This window comes from Lentinus tigrinus (genome assembly GCF_003813185.1).
Source record: "Lentinus tigrinus ALCF2SS1-7 unplaced genomic scaffold L226scaffold_12, whole genome shotgun sequence".
Classification (NCBI taxonomy): Eukaryota; Fungi; Basidiomycota; class Agaricomycetes; order Polyporales; family Polyporaceae; genus Lentinus; species Lentinus tigrinus.
In genome coordinates this window covers 167351-180766 of record NW_027137921.1, presented here as the reverse complement: position 1 = coordinate 180766, position 13416 = coordinate 167351, and the positions used below count along the sequence as shown (strand labels likewise).

Here is a 13416-nt window from a genome sequence, read left to right as displayed (position 1 = left end):
TCGAGGAGTGCTCCATACGGTGTGTGTCGCTGCCATGAAAGATGGAGAATTGAGTGGCGCGACAATGGTCGCACTGTATCCGATGCAAGGGGTTGCCTAGAACCATCCTTGAGCTAGCAAGAAGCATGCGACGTATTTGAGATCCTCGAGGCAATCGTGCAGGCAGTGTGTGGCTGCCAGACTGAGACGGGCAGAGTCCGGGAGGGAGGTAAAAGGACAAATCAGCTACCAGTGCCACAGATCCCAGGCGCGCCACGTCACGCGCACATGACCGTGACAAACGGGAGCATCGTTGGCGCCGCCATGGCGGCAGCCCAGCATAATCGCAAGATTCGCAACCAACTCTCTCTCATGCATATCGTGTCTATTCTAGTTCTTCAAAGAAGCTCTTACCAGTCAGCAGTTTGTAGGCATGTACGCTTGCATGATCGTCAAGCTTGGTACCGACGCGCGGCTCACCAAGGATGCGAAGCCCATATAAAGAGGGTGCAACGTAGTACGTACGAGAGGCCCTTCCTTGTGAACCTGCTCTCACTGCGAGGGTGCGAAACATGAAGGCTACTCTTGGCTATAGCTAGCTGTCAGACCACATCAACACGCACGTCCTGCTTCAGCGCTGCAAGTTTCCACTGTTCTCGGCTGGTCCCGTCCGACTCCCTTCCGTTCCTCTCCTCCGCACACGACCGCAACACTCTCAGTCCTTCCATTGATGCCTTGCAAGGCAGTCCCCCCTTCGACCACAGCTCTGAGCTAAAACACACGCAGGCGGTGGCTCCTCGAGCTCGCTCTCCGAAGCCGAAGCCGAAGCCGCAGACGAAGCCACCCCGGATCCCGCGTCAGCACTCAGTGTCAAACAACCTCAAGCCCTCTCTTTCCTCGAAGCCCAGACCGCGCTCGCGATCATCTATGCGCGCGTCACCGTGATCCGCCTCCCCGAACGTCTCCCAACTTGCCCCCGCATCGACTGGCCAAGCCGCCGTGCAAGACCAGCTGCAGCCTGCTCTGAATTTCTCTTCGCATGATCCCATCGGTAGACTCGGAGCCGACAAGTGACTAGTGACCAGCGTGCACGAGCCGTTTGTGCGCTCTCTACACCCGCAACCCCGACGAATCGCCCTGCACGCGTGCGCGGTGACGTCATAGAATAGCATCAAATCTCCAGACGTTGACTATGTGCGAGTACAGCCGCGCCAGATCTTGGACCACCGTTGCCCTATCATCGCGCTTCAATCGCACGAGCGTGCCCGCGCCTCGAGGCGGTGATGGTCCCTTGGCTTTGGAGTTATCTGAATCGACGGCGAGAGACTGGGAGAGAACCGCTAAGCATGGGTTTACCTGCTCACACGTGCGTCGTAAAGTACATCGATATCACCACGATGCTCCACGAGCGTCGCGCTATACCCTGTTGAAACGTTGACAGCGTACTCGAGCGTACTGCTGTAGCGTTCGTATCGTCGGCGCTTCCATGCAAAGAATCTCGTCAATCGATTCGATGACGCACAAGTGACAGTACTTGCTGGCCATGACGTCATCTGAATCCGGCAAGATGTGCACTTGCAGGGATGCGGCTGTGCAGCCGCGATGCATACATGGAAGGATGGCACGCAGACAGCCCTCGAGTTCAAAAGGTGCCTGTCTACCGAACAGACAACAGGTAGATGCAATGTCACAAATATATGTACAACACTATTGCTACAGCAGCGTTCTGGAGTCGGCCGACGACCACGTGTATACGGTACGATCAGGGAGAGCAGCAACAGCGCGTACACTGTCAACAACAGGGAGGCAGGGCAGCATGCAAACATCCGCGTGCGCACGGCAAAGTCGGAACGGAGGGCGGGGATCACGGAACGATCGGGGGGGAAACGAATGCGGGCATGAAGTGAAGGAGGCGTGAGTGTGTGTAAGTGTGTAACAGAGAGCGACCGAAAGCGAGGGTAGAGACGGTTGATGATGCGCGTTGGATTGGGGATGTGTGCGAAGAGAGGGTATGCGGGAGGCAATCGATACATGGGAGGACGCAGACAGGAAGAAAGAAAGAAATATGGCGCTGGAGATGGAGAGAGATGCGCGGAAGAGGAGAGATGTACAAGGCGTAACCGACCTATAACCAAAAGACCGTCGAATCATCGTATATGCGCATGAAGGGACAGACATAGTGATGTATGTCATAAAACAACAAGACCAACCAAAGCGGAACCAGTGTATACGGGAGAGCTGGACGAAGGGCGAAGGCGAGGAGATGATTACTGGGAGTCGTAGGCAACGGAGCCGGTTGCACGCTTCTGTGCCCGTCCACGGGCATGTGTGAGCACAGAGCGACCGGGTCGTGCACTCTATGAGGGCAACGATGTGTTTGTTTTCAGACTGACCAGCAGCCCGCGAGCGTCGAACGGAAGGATGCGTGTATATGTCCAAGCCGGGAGGCGGTCGAAGTTGCAGGCGTAGCATGAGAGAGAGAGAGGATGGAAAGACGAAGATGGTAGCACCTCACCCCTCAGGGGGTCAGGCTATAGAGCCATAGGCACAGGCGGTCGCGGTGTTGGCGATGCCCGCCCGAGTCCCTTGTATCCGAACACCTCGTGCGCGAGAGCCGGCGACGAGTTATTCTGAGAGAGGAAAAGCTTTGAGCTCGCGTCGGGTGTCCCTGATCGGCGGGAAGGTTGCTCGCCCAGCGCCAAGCTGTTCCGCTTCCACTTAGTGTTCCGTGCAGGCGACCATGACCTCTGGTTGGCCTGGCGTGCATCCGCACTGCGATCGCGCGCTCGCGCGTCTGAATTCAGACGCTCCAACTTGGACAGGCTGTTTAGGCTGTCGTCCCGTGGCTGGCCCTGGGGTGCTTCCGGTGCGGATGCTGCAGGGGAATCGACCATACTGTCACGGCGTAGCCGACGTTTGACAAGGCCAGGAGGAACAGGCGGATCACGAGGGTGGAACTTCGGATGGGTAGGGGAGAAGCTGCGGACGTCGCTCTTGGCCTTTGGAGGGATCGCACCGCCAAAGAGCGGGGAGGAGAGGATGGTGCTAAAGGACATGGCGGGGTCAAGGTGTTGGTGGAGGTGGGGCGAACACCCCGAGGTGGGGAAAGGGTATTCGAAGCGTGGGGAGGGGTCGAAAGGCGTGCCGACTATGGAGGAGGGCGAGTGGAGGACGATGGTGCCAAGGTCAAGGCGGGGCTTGAGGATGGGCTGCGGGGGCGAGCTCTCAAACGAGTCCTTGCGAGAAAGGATCAATACGTGCTGTGTGCGCTGGGATTGCCCAGGATGGAGAAGTACTCACATGAGAGACTGCGTTACCGACGTCTGCGGGAACGAGGACGATCTCATCCGTGTCAGGATCAGGAGTTGGACCAGCGATGTTTTCGTCGGATGCCAATAGGTCTGGGTTGGAGAGAGGGACCGAGACAAGAGGATCGACTGGGACGCAGGTGGGGGGAACGGTAGGCATCGGCCGCAGCTTGGTGGGTGAACCTATTGAGCGCACCGGGCGGGAGACCACGTCTAGTGAGAGCGTTCGCGACGCCGGGGTGGTGCTCGTCGCTGGATGTTCTCCGCTGGACTCGGGGAGCAAGAGTCGTGGGTGAGCTTGATGGGCGACCGGAAGTGTGAACACGGCGCCGAGCTGCGACACCTTATACGGAAGGAACATGGCCCTTGACATGCGCGGCTGACGTAACCCACATGGGTGGACCGATATGGCAGGTGGGCTTTCGAGGACGATTCCGCGCGCTTCGTTTGGATTCCACCCGCACTGCCCGCCGATCGCAAGCTCATTCGCCTGAAGTCTCTGCTCGTCGTCGTTGCCCTGAGCATGGGTGCACCTCCGATCGGTGACGACGTCACACCTCAGCCGGCCGTCGGTGGCCGACCGAACGCCTCGGCAATTACCGCGGCATCATGTTCTGTCTCGCAAGTAGTCTAACGTCTCCACTACTCCAAGTTCTTGACCAATCTCGCTTCTCGTTCAGTGCAATGCTTAGGCGGCCTAACACCCTGTATACTTACACTGTACTTACAGCACAGGCGAATACTCGGCATACGAATCAGTGTACAGGGCTATTGTCACCCCGAACCTCCTATCCTCAAGTCCAGGGGTGCGCTGCTCGATCACCATATGTGAGACCATCGACACCGCTTCGCGCTCCCCACCAGGTCAGGCTGCTATCGGCTCGCGGAGGCTGCAGCCGTTTCGGAATCGCAATCTTGAGCTCGCGGACTTGCGATCATGTCAGCTGGGCGCACGAACGCGACGTCCGTGAATTTGGCGACATATCTTCCCACATACATACGTACGCGATCTTACCATACAGGACAGACAAGGCAAGTTTCTCCCGAGACTCGTATCTTGCTAGGATGGATTGAAAATTGAGAGGCTGACCCGGCTGCTGCTGCCACAGCTTCTGGCGGCGTAACCACTAGTCCTTTCAGCCACACACTAGGCCTCTTGTCAGTCTGAAGTCGTGTCCCGTGGAACCCAGCACGCCCTGTCGCCCCGCCGTTCACACCGACGCGGTGTTCGGTACTAACAAACGGAGTTTCGAGCCTCCGCCATTAATCCGAGTCGACGTCGGCGCAAGTCATACACCGCGGGTCCAAACTGTAAACACGAAAGCACAGCATATCCACCAGCACGCTTCGAAAATGGCATACGTACCAGGCCCAGATCGCAAGATCTCACCGATCGCCCCTGTCCCCCGCATCCACAGTTCAATCGTTGAATCGACCGTCGGGTACGTACTCGGTGCGTTCTGCGCGACGCTCGGACTAGGGACGCTCCTGGATTTTCAGGCTGCGTAAGGCTGCCACGTCCACCGCAGCCTGCCGGTCACGAGAGGTCGGCCTTGTCGGCACCCGCTCTTCCCGCGCCGCAGGCCATTGCAAACTTAGTCCGTCACCACCGGCGTCATACAGTATTTGCTGGGCGGCCGCGGACATGCAATATACGCAGCTTCGCAGTAACCTTGCGGCACGCCCAGAGTCAACGTGAGCCCGGGTGCCACCTCGGAGATCGAGCTCGTCTTCTGACGCTTCGTAGAACCTTCGCGCAGAGGCAGGCCTACGCCCCCGTCCGGCTTGGCAAGATGTGATGAACAGGTGGGTTTGACCGTGATAGCTTCTTCTGCTTGTTACTATGACACTGTATCTCCGCTTGAGCCGCATGTGTGCAACTTGCTTCTGTCAATGTACCCATGTTCCAAGTCGTCGCTCGCAGTAGTATGGACCGACCTGATCGAAACACGCTGCGATCCGTCCGTTACAGTGCGACGATGTACGTGTTCGACCTTCCGCGGAGTGGCCAAGATATCGAAGTCGACGCGAGTCGCTGTCGGTGTTAGAGAGTAGGGACTGCGGCGGGAAACGCAGATTGATCTTTGGAAGCCGGGGTCGTTCCCCGGGCCAGTTAAAGTGAAAGTTGACGTTCACCGCTGATTCCTTTCAAGCACGGCCAAGGTTCGGAGGTCAACCAACGTCCAACTGTCATAGACTCGTGAGCAAGAGATAGATATACAGGCTCGTAGGACTTCATAAACAATATTCGTAGCAAGTTCCGATATCCGGTATCCCAGAGCATCCAAGCATTCCTTCCCTCCACCGAGGACATTGTTTTACATCATTCACGGCTTAAGAAGTGGTGGAGTCGGAGGGGCCGACAACGGTCTTCTTGGTCTTGCTGAGCGCGGCGATCGTCGCATCGTCCAGGTCGAGGTGCGCCTTGACAAGGTCCGGCGGGGTGAGCGCGAGCCACTACAGCATCGGCGCACCGTTAGCATAAGCCGCTCCGAGCATCCCCGAACATGAATAGAAACGCACCTGTGCCAAGCTGATGTCCTGGAAGCGGTCGGTGTTGAAGATCTCGAGGAAGTGCAGCGTGGTGTTGCCCGTGTTCTCGACGTAGTGTCCAAAGGACGCGGGCACGAAGCCGACATCCCCAGCCTGCAAGTTACGGCGGCGGTGGCGTCAGGGTCTCTGCGGGCTTTACGGCATGCACATACACGAGGCGGGGATGTGTAAGATGGGGAGGAGGTGCGGGAACTCACCTGGTAGTTGAACGTGCGGGCGTTGCTGCTGGAAGCGAAAAGCGTCACGCGGCCCTCACCAGACCTGGCGGTTATACTTGGTCAGAGGCGCGTTCACACGTAGGGATGATGACTTACAGATAGTAGGTCCATTCATCCTGCGTCGGGTGCCACTGCCATGCCGTTCAATCATCGTTCTGCAATGCGAGCATGAGGTAGTGCACTCACGTGGAGCTCGCGGATCGCGCCCGGCTCGACAGTCACTTCAGCTACAGCGATCTCAGTCGCGATGGGGAACGTGGTAGAGTCGACGACCTTGACCGAGCCGCCCTCGAGCGCAGTCGCCTTCGTCTGCGAAAGGGGGAAGACGAATGGGCTCGGAACCTGGCCCTGGGGATCCGACACCGCCTTCTGATTATCCGCAGGAGGCGCTGTGACCGGCAAGTTCAAGTCAGCTCCTCCCCGATGCACCGAGGGAGGTTGCATAGACTCACCGCTCGGGAAAATGTACAGCTGCTGGGCCGGGATGTGGTCAAAGGCCGACATGTTCACCTTAAAGTTCTTTGCGAGGACCTCCTTCGGGACATGGGCGAGCCAGTCGGTGAGCTATGCACCGCGCACGCACGGGCGCAGGACACGAGCGATAGAAGGCATTGACGTCAGCGCTGGAAGAGGACAGAATTAGAGTGGGTTCGCACCAGGAAGGTCGAGTCTTCGCTGAATGCGCCATCGTTGAAGACCTGGCCAGCACGTCCGAGCGTCAGCTATCTCTGTTTCCCCCGCGTGCTATTCTAGGCACGAAGATGTCAGCACGCACCAGAAGGAATTCCGCGCCGTCGGGGTCATCTGCGGTCGCCTGCAGCGAGTGCGGCACGCCGGCGGGGAAGTACCAGAGATCGCCCGCGTGCTGGACGAGAGCAAGCCATGTGGGTCAGGATGTGCGCGAAGGTTCGGAAGCTGCGGAGAATCGTCTTACCGCGGTTCCGAGGTAATTCTGGCCGTCGCTGTTTATAGCAGACACTTGCACGGAGCCCTACATAAGTATGCCGTCTTGTGAGCATCCCGCACTACACATCGTCCCCACTAGCGAAGACGGCTGCGGGCGAACCTTGGTGACATACGACCACTAGAAGGACAGTGTCGGTCAGCTGCGCGGGTTCGTGATGGATGGATGTGCGTCTGCTTACCTCGACAGTCTTGTGCCAATGGAGCTCGCTGGATACGTTATCGTCAGCTGGGATGCACGTGGGGAGCGATATAAAGAAGACGCACCGGATTGCTCCCACTTCGAGCCTCATGTTGACGCCGGCCATAGCTTTGTTCCTGGATCAGAACACGACGCTCGCAACCGTGTATCCATGCGGTAAACTCACACTTCGCGATGGGCATAACGTCCACTGTCCACCAGAGCGCAAAGTCAGCAGACACTTCCTCCCGCAGTATAGCACGAACTTACCGTTCTGCTGACGGGCCCAACCGCCGGTCTGCAAGCGATTGTGGCTGAGAGCGAATGGCCACTTGGCGTTCTGGCTGTGGGCGGCATCGTCAACGCACACGTCAGAGAAGGTGAGTGGGTAGCGGGTATAATACGCACACACTCCCTTGATCGGTGGTCGGTGGCGCCAGGAGATCAGGGTTCTGCAGAGCGATGGGAACGTTCTGAGGGCCCATGACCGAAGCACCGTACGAGTCCCGGACACCCTGAGGGTCAATGTTGGAATCTTCATCCCACAGGATGTAGTTCGGGTCGTCACTGGCATACGGCACGGTCTCGGACGCAGGGGGAGCAGAAGACGTCGCGGAAGGGCTGCTGCTGCCGGTGCTGGAGGCCGAAGTCCTGGTGCTCGAGCGGGCGGCGCCAGACTCCGAGACACCACTGGACGGTGCGACCGACGCACTTGAGGCCAGGACGGTGCTCGACGTAGCACTGAACGCGCTGGATATCGCGGAGCTAGCCGTGCTGAACACAATGGTGCTCGAGGCGTCCGTCGGGGCGCTGCTCGCCGGAGCTGGTGCAGCGGTGGTGTACCCGGCGATGAGGACGGCGCAGAAAACAGCCTTGAAGGTGAGCATGTTGAAGCTGGCGTAGTCGATGAGAGCTGAGGGAGCTGAAGACTGCAGGCCGACCATGAACCCCTTTTATACGCAACCGTTCGACAATGTGTTCGCCAAGGACGAAGACCTACTTCTCATCAGAGGTCCCGTCATCGGTGAGCGATCTCTAGGGAATGAATGGAGCGGGAGAACACGGACGTCCAAGTGGCAGGTCGGCTGAGGCTGAACGCGAAAGTTCGGTCGGGTGGTGCGCGTTGCACACTGCAAGTCCGGGTATGGAGTGTCATGGGTGAGGCGGAAACAAGGGTGCGGTTGTCGCCAATACGAAGCGAAAGGAAGCAGAAGAGCGCGACAGATCCCCGTCCTGACCCCGATCCAATGCGCTGCTGGCACGATGATGGTGCCGGAGAGGGTTGGGCGGAGATGACGCCACCACCAGACCCGTGAACGGCAGGTTGTAGGTCGCGAAGCCAGGCGACAACGTGAACGAGATGTCAGAAGGGAAGGTCGTTCGGTATCTGACCGCCAGATCAGGATCCAGGGCGCAACTTCTCTGGTGCATGAAACTGCCGAGAGCTGGCTATGTTGGGAATGCGAGCACCGACCCTGCGCGTTTGGGTTTTGGTCAGTAATCCATTGAGGACAGGCACCGAGTGGAATTACCATCCTACTAAGACGATAGGGTTGCAGTAGTAAATCTTGACAAACTGATTATCACAGGCCCCTGCAACGGCTGCTGTTCGGCAGAACATCGTCTACGGATATTAACCGTGACAATATTGGTGCAATCTACCACATCCGCTGATCGTGGTACTGTCGTGAAAATGTATACGGGCCAACAAAACTCAGGTGGTACATCGCGGAGCCTTGGCCAACCCACCCCCACCCCTTAACTTCATCGCAGGAGTGATGCAGCCTCTGGGGTGAAGGTGACCTCGGCCCTCAGCTGCCCATATGAGAGTCCGGCGGGGAGGGCAAGCCCGGCTATGTGTGAGCGGTGAGCTATAATAATCTCGCAAGCGCTCCTAAGAAAAGCACGCACGTCAATGGTGATATAGCGCATGAGTAATCGCTCCAATCAAACGCGGTCGTCCTCCCGCGAGGGTGTGTTCGTGGCCTAGTGGGTGCTAGATGGGGCGATACCCTTGCAAAGGCATTGAAGATGGACTGCAAGGGCTACGAGGCACCGTGCAGGATATAGATGTGGTTAGGGTTTCTTGGCAGCAGCCGACCTGGAAGGCACAGGCGCACATGATCAATCACGTCGCTAACCAGGTGGGAGCCGTTATATCAACCTCCTAGGCCGAATGAGCTTGTCAAGGCGGAAACGGTTCTTATTTCCGGAATGTGGGTCAGTGGATTTGGTGAGGTAACCCCATGCCGTGAGGTAATATGATTGCACATCTGGGATGATATCACAAAATAGAGTTAATGCATGCAAAGGGACATACGTTACGGGCGCATACCTCCAGACGATGGTGATATTGTTGTTTTCCTGGATAGGGATATACATCCCTTCATGGGCGTACCGAAGAGCCACTAGCGGCGTCCGCCGATTCCCAGTTACGCAATATGAGCTCAGTCTACCCCGCGAAGATACCCCAGATGCGTACCTGTTCATTGTCCAGATCCGATGAGATCCATTGAGGTAGATTGCTGTCAGGTTAGGAGACTCGGAACAACTCGCGCTACCCCCTGGATATTGGCGAGCACCGGTAGAGAGACGCAGGAGAAGATCGCGCAGAATCCTGTTGCCTCCGGCTGAAACGACCCTATTGGCACGGGCAAGCCCGTATTGTTCGTCGCGACTAAACCTTCAGTCGTGCCTATGGGCCAAGTCGGAACAGCCTAGGTGCGTAGCACGTACGCATGTGTCCGGGTGGCTTTGGCCGGGTCGATGCGCGCCGAAAACGCCGTCTGCAGAGCAATTGAGTGGTGAGAAATCGTGCTTCGCTGCCTAACTACTCACCTACGGGCACCGCACGTGTATGGAGCGCCGCTTCTGGGTAACGACTTGGTGGGGGTAGGGGTCCAAGCTGTCTCGGACACGTCGCCTTTCAACCTCCTAGAGGTTAAAACACAACCCTCCCCATGACAGGCGCCAAGCATACTTGGCAGGGGTGGTGGATCCGTGTTGGTGGTCCCGAACGCGAGAGAAGATGAGCAAGACCCAGCTATATAGATTGCCAAGCCTACGCCGAGCACTTCGCAACTGTCGACCAGCCGCGACTCCACCACTTCGAGTACCAGATCTGCGGTAGCTCTAAGTCCAATGAGCTGTCAAGCATTTGGACACAGCGGCGAGATCGTGAGTACAAATGAGGCCGTGGTTGTCGGTCATGTACGTTGTCTACGTGGCCCAGCGCACGTAAGCGCTCATCATGGCTTCAACTTATGGCAGAGCGGCTGGGCGTTGAGTACTATTTCATTGAACTTCATTTCATTCGTTGGGAGTGCTTCAGACAACCGTAGATCTCGAATATGTTCCACCTGGTTTTGTCGTATCGAGGGACACTCGCGAGGCAACCCGGTGCCACTGGCACGGACCCCCTCAGCCAAGCTCAAGGACTCAAGTGCTCGCAATTGCGTGCTGGAGTCTCAGCACTCAGACTAGTGGATGTGAACTCATGGATCGTGTTGTCTGCGAGGAGACATCCGGATGGTAGCGCAAGGGCGTCCCTGTCACCGGGCAGCAATGGGTCAAGTCGGTACCAAAAGCGGCAAAACACACGTATGCTTGCAACCCGAGACCCTCCAGCGGGACCACCGACGATAGTCCGCTCCCGCGGCATTCCGACCAGTAAGTGGAGCACATGGTACTGAACTTCTTTCCAATCTCCGGTGACCCCATCTCAGGGACCCTTGGAGATTTCTCCGCCTCACCTCGCCAGGAGCGCGGCCCGGTGCACATCAGAACTCGTAGACGGGCAGGTTGGCACCATGAGAGAGGTTCGCAAACGTGTATGATCATGTGGAGTAGATGTGCAATGCGGGGTACTGTACAGCTGATGACCCTTCTTCGGTAGCATCAAGGTAGCATCTAGACATGAAATGCATGCATCCAATAATGTCCGAGAACCTAAAAACAGCAGAGCGTTCGTAAAGGTCGTCCTGCCGAAGAGCCGGGTCAATGATCTTAGCTCGTACGTGTGCGACAATCGTGCCTGCTCACAATTTAAGAATCATCATCGTCGTCGTTGCTCCAGGCGCGTCTGGGTAAGGGTATCCCCACCAACATGAAGAGGCATGAGAGCACGGTAAAGATGGCATACACGCCATAACCCTGAAACCAATTGCCCTCAACGGACAGCGCAAACAGCGAAGTTGCGGCTGCCGGTCCGATGGCACGCACCACAGACGCGGCGAGCTGTGCAACTCCATTTGTCGCTCCCAGCGACCTCTTATTTGGCGCTGCGCTCGTGACGAAGATAAAGCTGCATCCTGACGTGGTCGTTCAGCATAACAGATCCATCACATGAACAGTGAGCACTTACCGTAAGACATGTCCACAATGACCAGTACTGCAAGTTGCAGGATCACGAGAGCCCACACGTAGCACGACATGCCACCGGTCCGAGCCAAGACATTCATGGCCGGGAACAATGGGTAGAGCACGATGAACATCGACATTCCAACTTGGAATACGCGTTTGGGACCCCAGCGATCAATGAACTTCGCGAAGAACAAAGCTTGGAATATCCCGTCCATGATTCCAAATGATCCGAGAATGAGTCCGATCGTCGATGGAGGGAGTCCGAGACCCCCGAATTCGATAGGAGTAGAGAAAAAAAGAGGCTGGATGGCGCGGTACGAGATCTCAAGGAATGCGAGGGATGCATAGTTTGCGACGGACCAGAGAACAGGGTGGGTGAGAAGCGCACGGACAGGGATATCAGACGAAGCCTCCGATGGATCAACGTTGACGAGAGTGTCGTCGCTGGCGAACCTGACCATCTTCTTACGCGTTGCCTTTGGGACAGTCTACATCACCAAGGTTAGTATGCCCTTCATCGTCATGCACGAGATATCACATACCTCGCGCAAGAAGGCAGCAGCGATACAAAAGATCACCGCCGAGAATACCGCCGATGCGGCGCATGGAAGGAAATAAGGATAATATTGCCAAAAAGGACTTGTGAAAACGTCAGGCCACCTGTCGTGAGGCTTTGCCAGTTGACCGCCAATGAGAGGACTGGACAAAGAGTGTGAGCTTCATAGTCGCTGAAAGCAGCACCCTACACGTACCCAAGAGTGCCTCCTATGGACCACATGACCGGCATCATTGCGAAACCTTGCGCCATATTACTCGAGTCGGTGAGATCTACACGCATCAAGGTCAAATACTTCACACGCGTTCATGTAGATCATACTCACCTGCAATCATGCTCTTTATGACGCCGATGTTCCCATTGAGCATACCGACGATACATCGGCTACAATGGGACACAATTGAGTTTCTAACTCCACACGCGTTATCGTACAGGTTCTCACCTGATCACCAGCCCTGTGAATGTTTTGGATAGGCCGAAGAACAGCATAGATATGCAGAGACCTCCAACACCCGTGAGGAGGACAGGCTTGCGACCAATGCGATCGGATATCCGGGCCCATTGCATGATGAACATGGCTTCGGTCGCGAAGAATAGGGACTCCTGCAACATAACTGTCGGCTTCAAGTTTGGACGAGGGTATCGACAACCACGTACGATCAGTCCCGCGTAGTATCCGACCTTTTTCTCGTCACCCCCAGTGATATCGAGTTCACTGACGAGCTACATGAAGGTCAGTCACCCTGGCAGCATGGTGCGGAGTACTGGCCGGATACGCACCTGGTTGATGAACGGGTATATGCAGTTAGACGTGATGGGCTCTGCCAACTGCATGAGCAGCAGAACGAATATCTGCAGCGTGGGCAGCGGCGTCGGGACCTTCAACGCCTTCCGCTCCGGCGACGCCAGGAGAGCGGTCTCCTCATCAGGTTGCTGGCGGCGACCATCCTCTGCGCTGTACATTCCAGGGGGACGATGGAGAGACGGCTGGGATCCGGAGGGATGAGGTACCCACTCTCTTCGACGACACTTCTCACCTTTATCAACGGCTGCAACTAGTAGGCTGGGAATCGGGCGAATGTCAACAAGCCTCCCTGACTCCAGGCCCGGTCTTCTGCAATCATCTGGAAGAACATCTGAAGAGTCATAGAAGGAATCGGAAAGAATACGCTGCGAGCATGCTCCGCGAGGCTCTCACGTAGCCGTCGGGTCTGTACGAAAGTACGCGCCACGACACGTAAAACTGGTATCATCCGCCCAAGTCCGATCAAGATTCAGGTAAGTGCGACCTACTCG

General features: G+C 56.8%; 4 protein-coding genes across 4 annotated transcripts; 1 reads left to right on the top strand and 3 right to left on the bottom strand.

The window, feature by feature from the left end:
- Positions 1 to 2510: 2510 nt before the first annotated feature.
- Positions 2511 to 3447, bottom strand: L226DRAFT_523080 (uncharacterized protein; the record flags this gene model as incomplete). The annotated part of the gene is made up of 2 exons (XM_067678800.1): positions 2511 to 3215; positions 3280 to 3447. 2 exons carry the CDS (start codon positions 3445 to 3447, stop codon positions 2511 to 2513), a joined length of 873 nt encoding a protein of 290 aa, XP_067535324.1.
- A 303-nt stretch (positions 3448 to 3750) lies between these two features.
- On the top strand, positions 3751 to 4526 carry L226DRAFT_64266 (uncharacterized protein). The gene is made up of 3 exons (XM_067687120.1): positions 3751 to 3908; positions 3968 to 4319; positions 4397 to 4526. Exons 1-3 carry the CDS (start codon positions 3811 to 3813, stop codon positions 4409 to 4411), a joined length of 465 nt encoding a protein of 154 aa, XP_067535323.1. The 5' UTR covers positions 3751 to 3810; the 3' UTR covers positions 4412 to 4526.
- Positions 4527 to 5453: 927 nt separating this feature from the next.
- L226DRAFT_508222 (oxalate decarboxylase) lies at positions 5454 to 8089 on the bottom strand (the record flags this gene model as incomplete). The annotated part of the gene is made up of 16 exons (XM_067678167.1): positions 5454 to 5744; positions 5811 to 5933; positions 6038 to 6101; positions 6155 to 6189; positions 6245 to 6447; positions 6511 to 6622; positions 6715 to 6756; positions 6834 to 6923; positions 6993 to 7049; positions 7125 to 7142; positions 7204 to 7231; positions 7289 to 7331; positions 7390 to 7413; positions 7473 to 7546; positions 7611 to 7853; positions 7950 to 8089. 16 exons carry the CDS (start codon positions 8087 to 8089, stop codon positions 5622 to 5624), a joined length of 1419 nt encoding a protein of 472 aa, XP_067535322.1. The 3' UTR covers positions 5454 to 5621.
- Positions 8090 to 11246: 3157 nt separating this feature from the next.
- On the bottom strand, positions 11247 to 13083 carry L226DRAFT_571038 (MFS general substrate transporter; the record flags this gene model as incomplete). The annotated part of the gene is made up of 8 exons (XM_067684508.1): positions 11247 to 11512; positions 11566 to 12052; positions 12107 to 12263; positions 12317 to 12392; positions 12446 to 12504; positions 12563 to 12723; positions 12778 to 12843; positions 12901 to 13083. The coding sequence occupies 8 exons, from the start codon at positions 13081 to 13083 to the stop codon at positions 11247 to 11249; spliced, it is 1455 nt and encodes a 484-aa protein (XP_067535321.1).
- Positions 13084 to 13416: the final 333 nt, after the last annotated feature.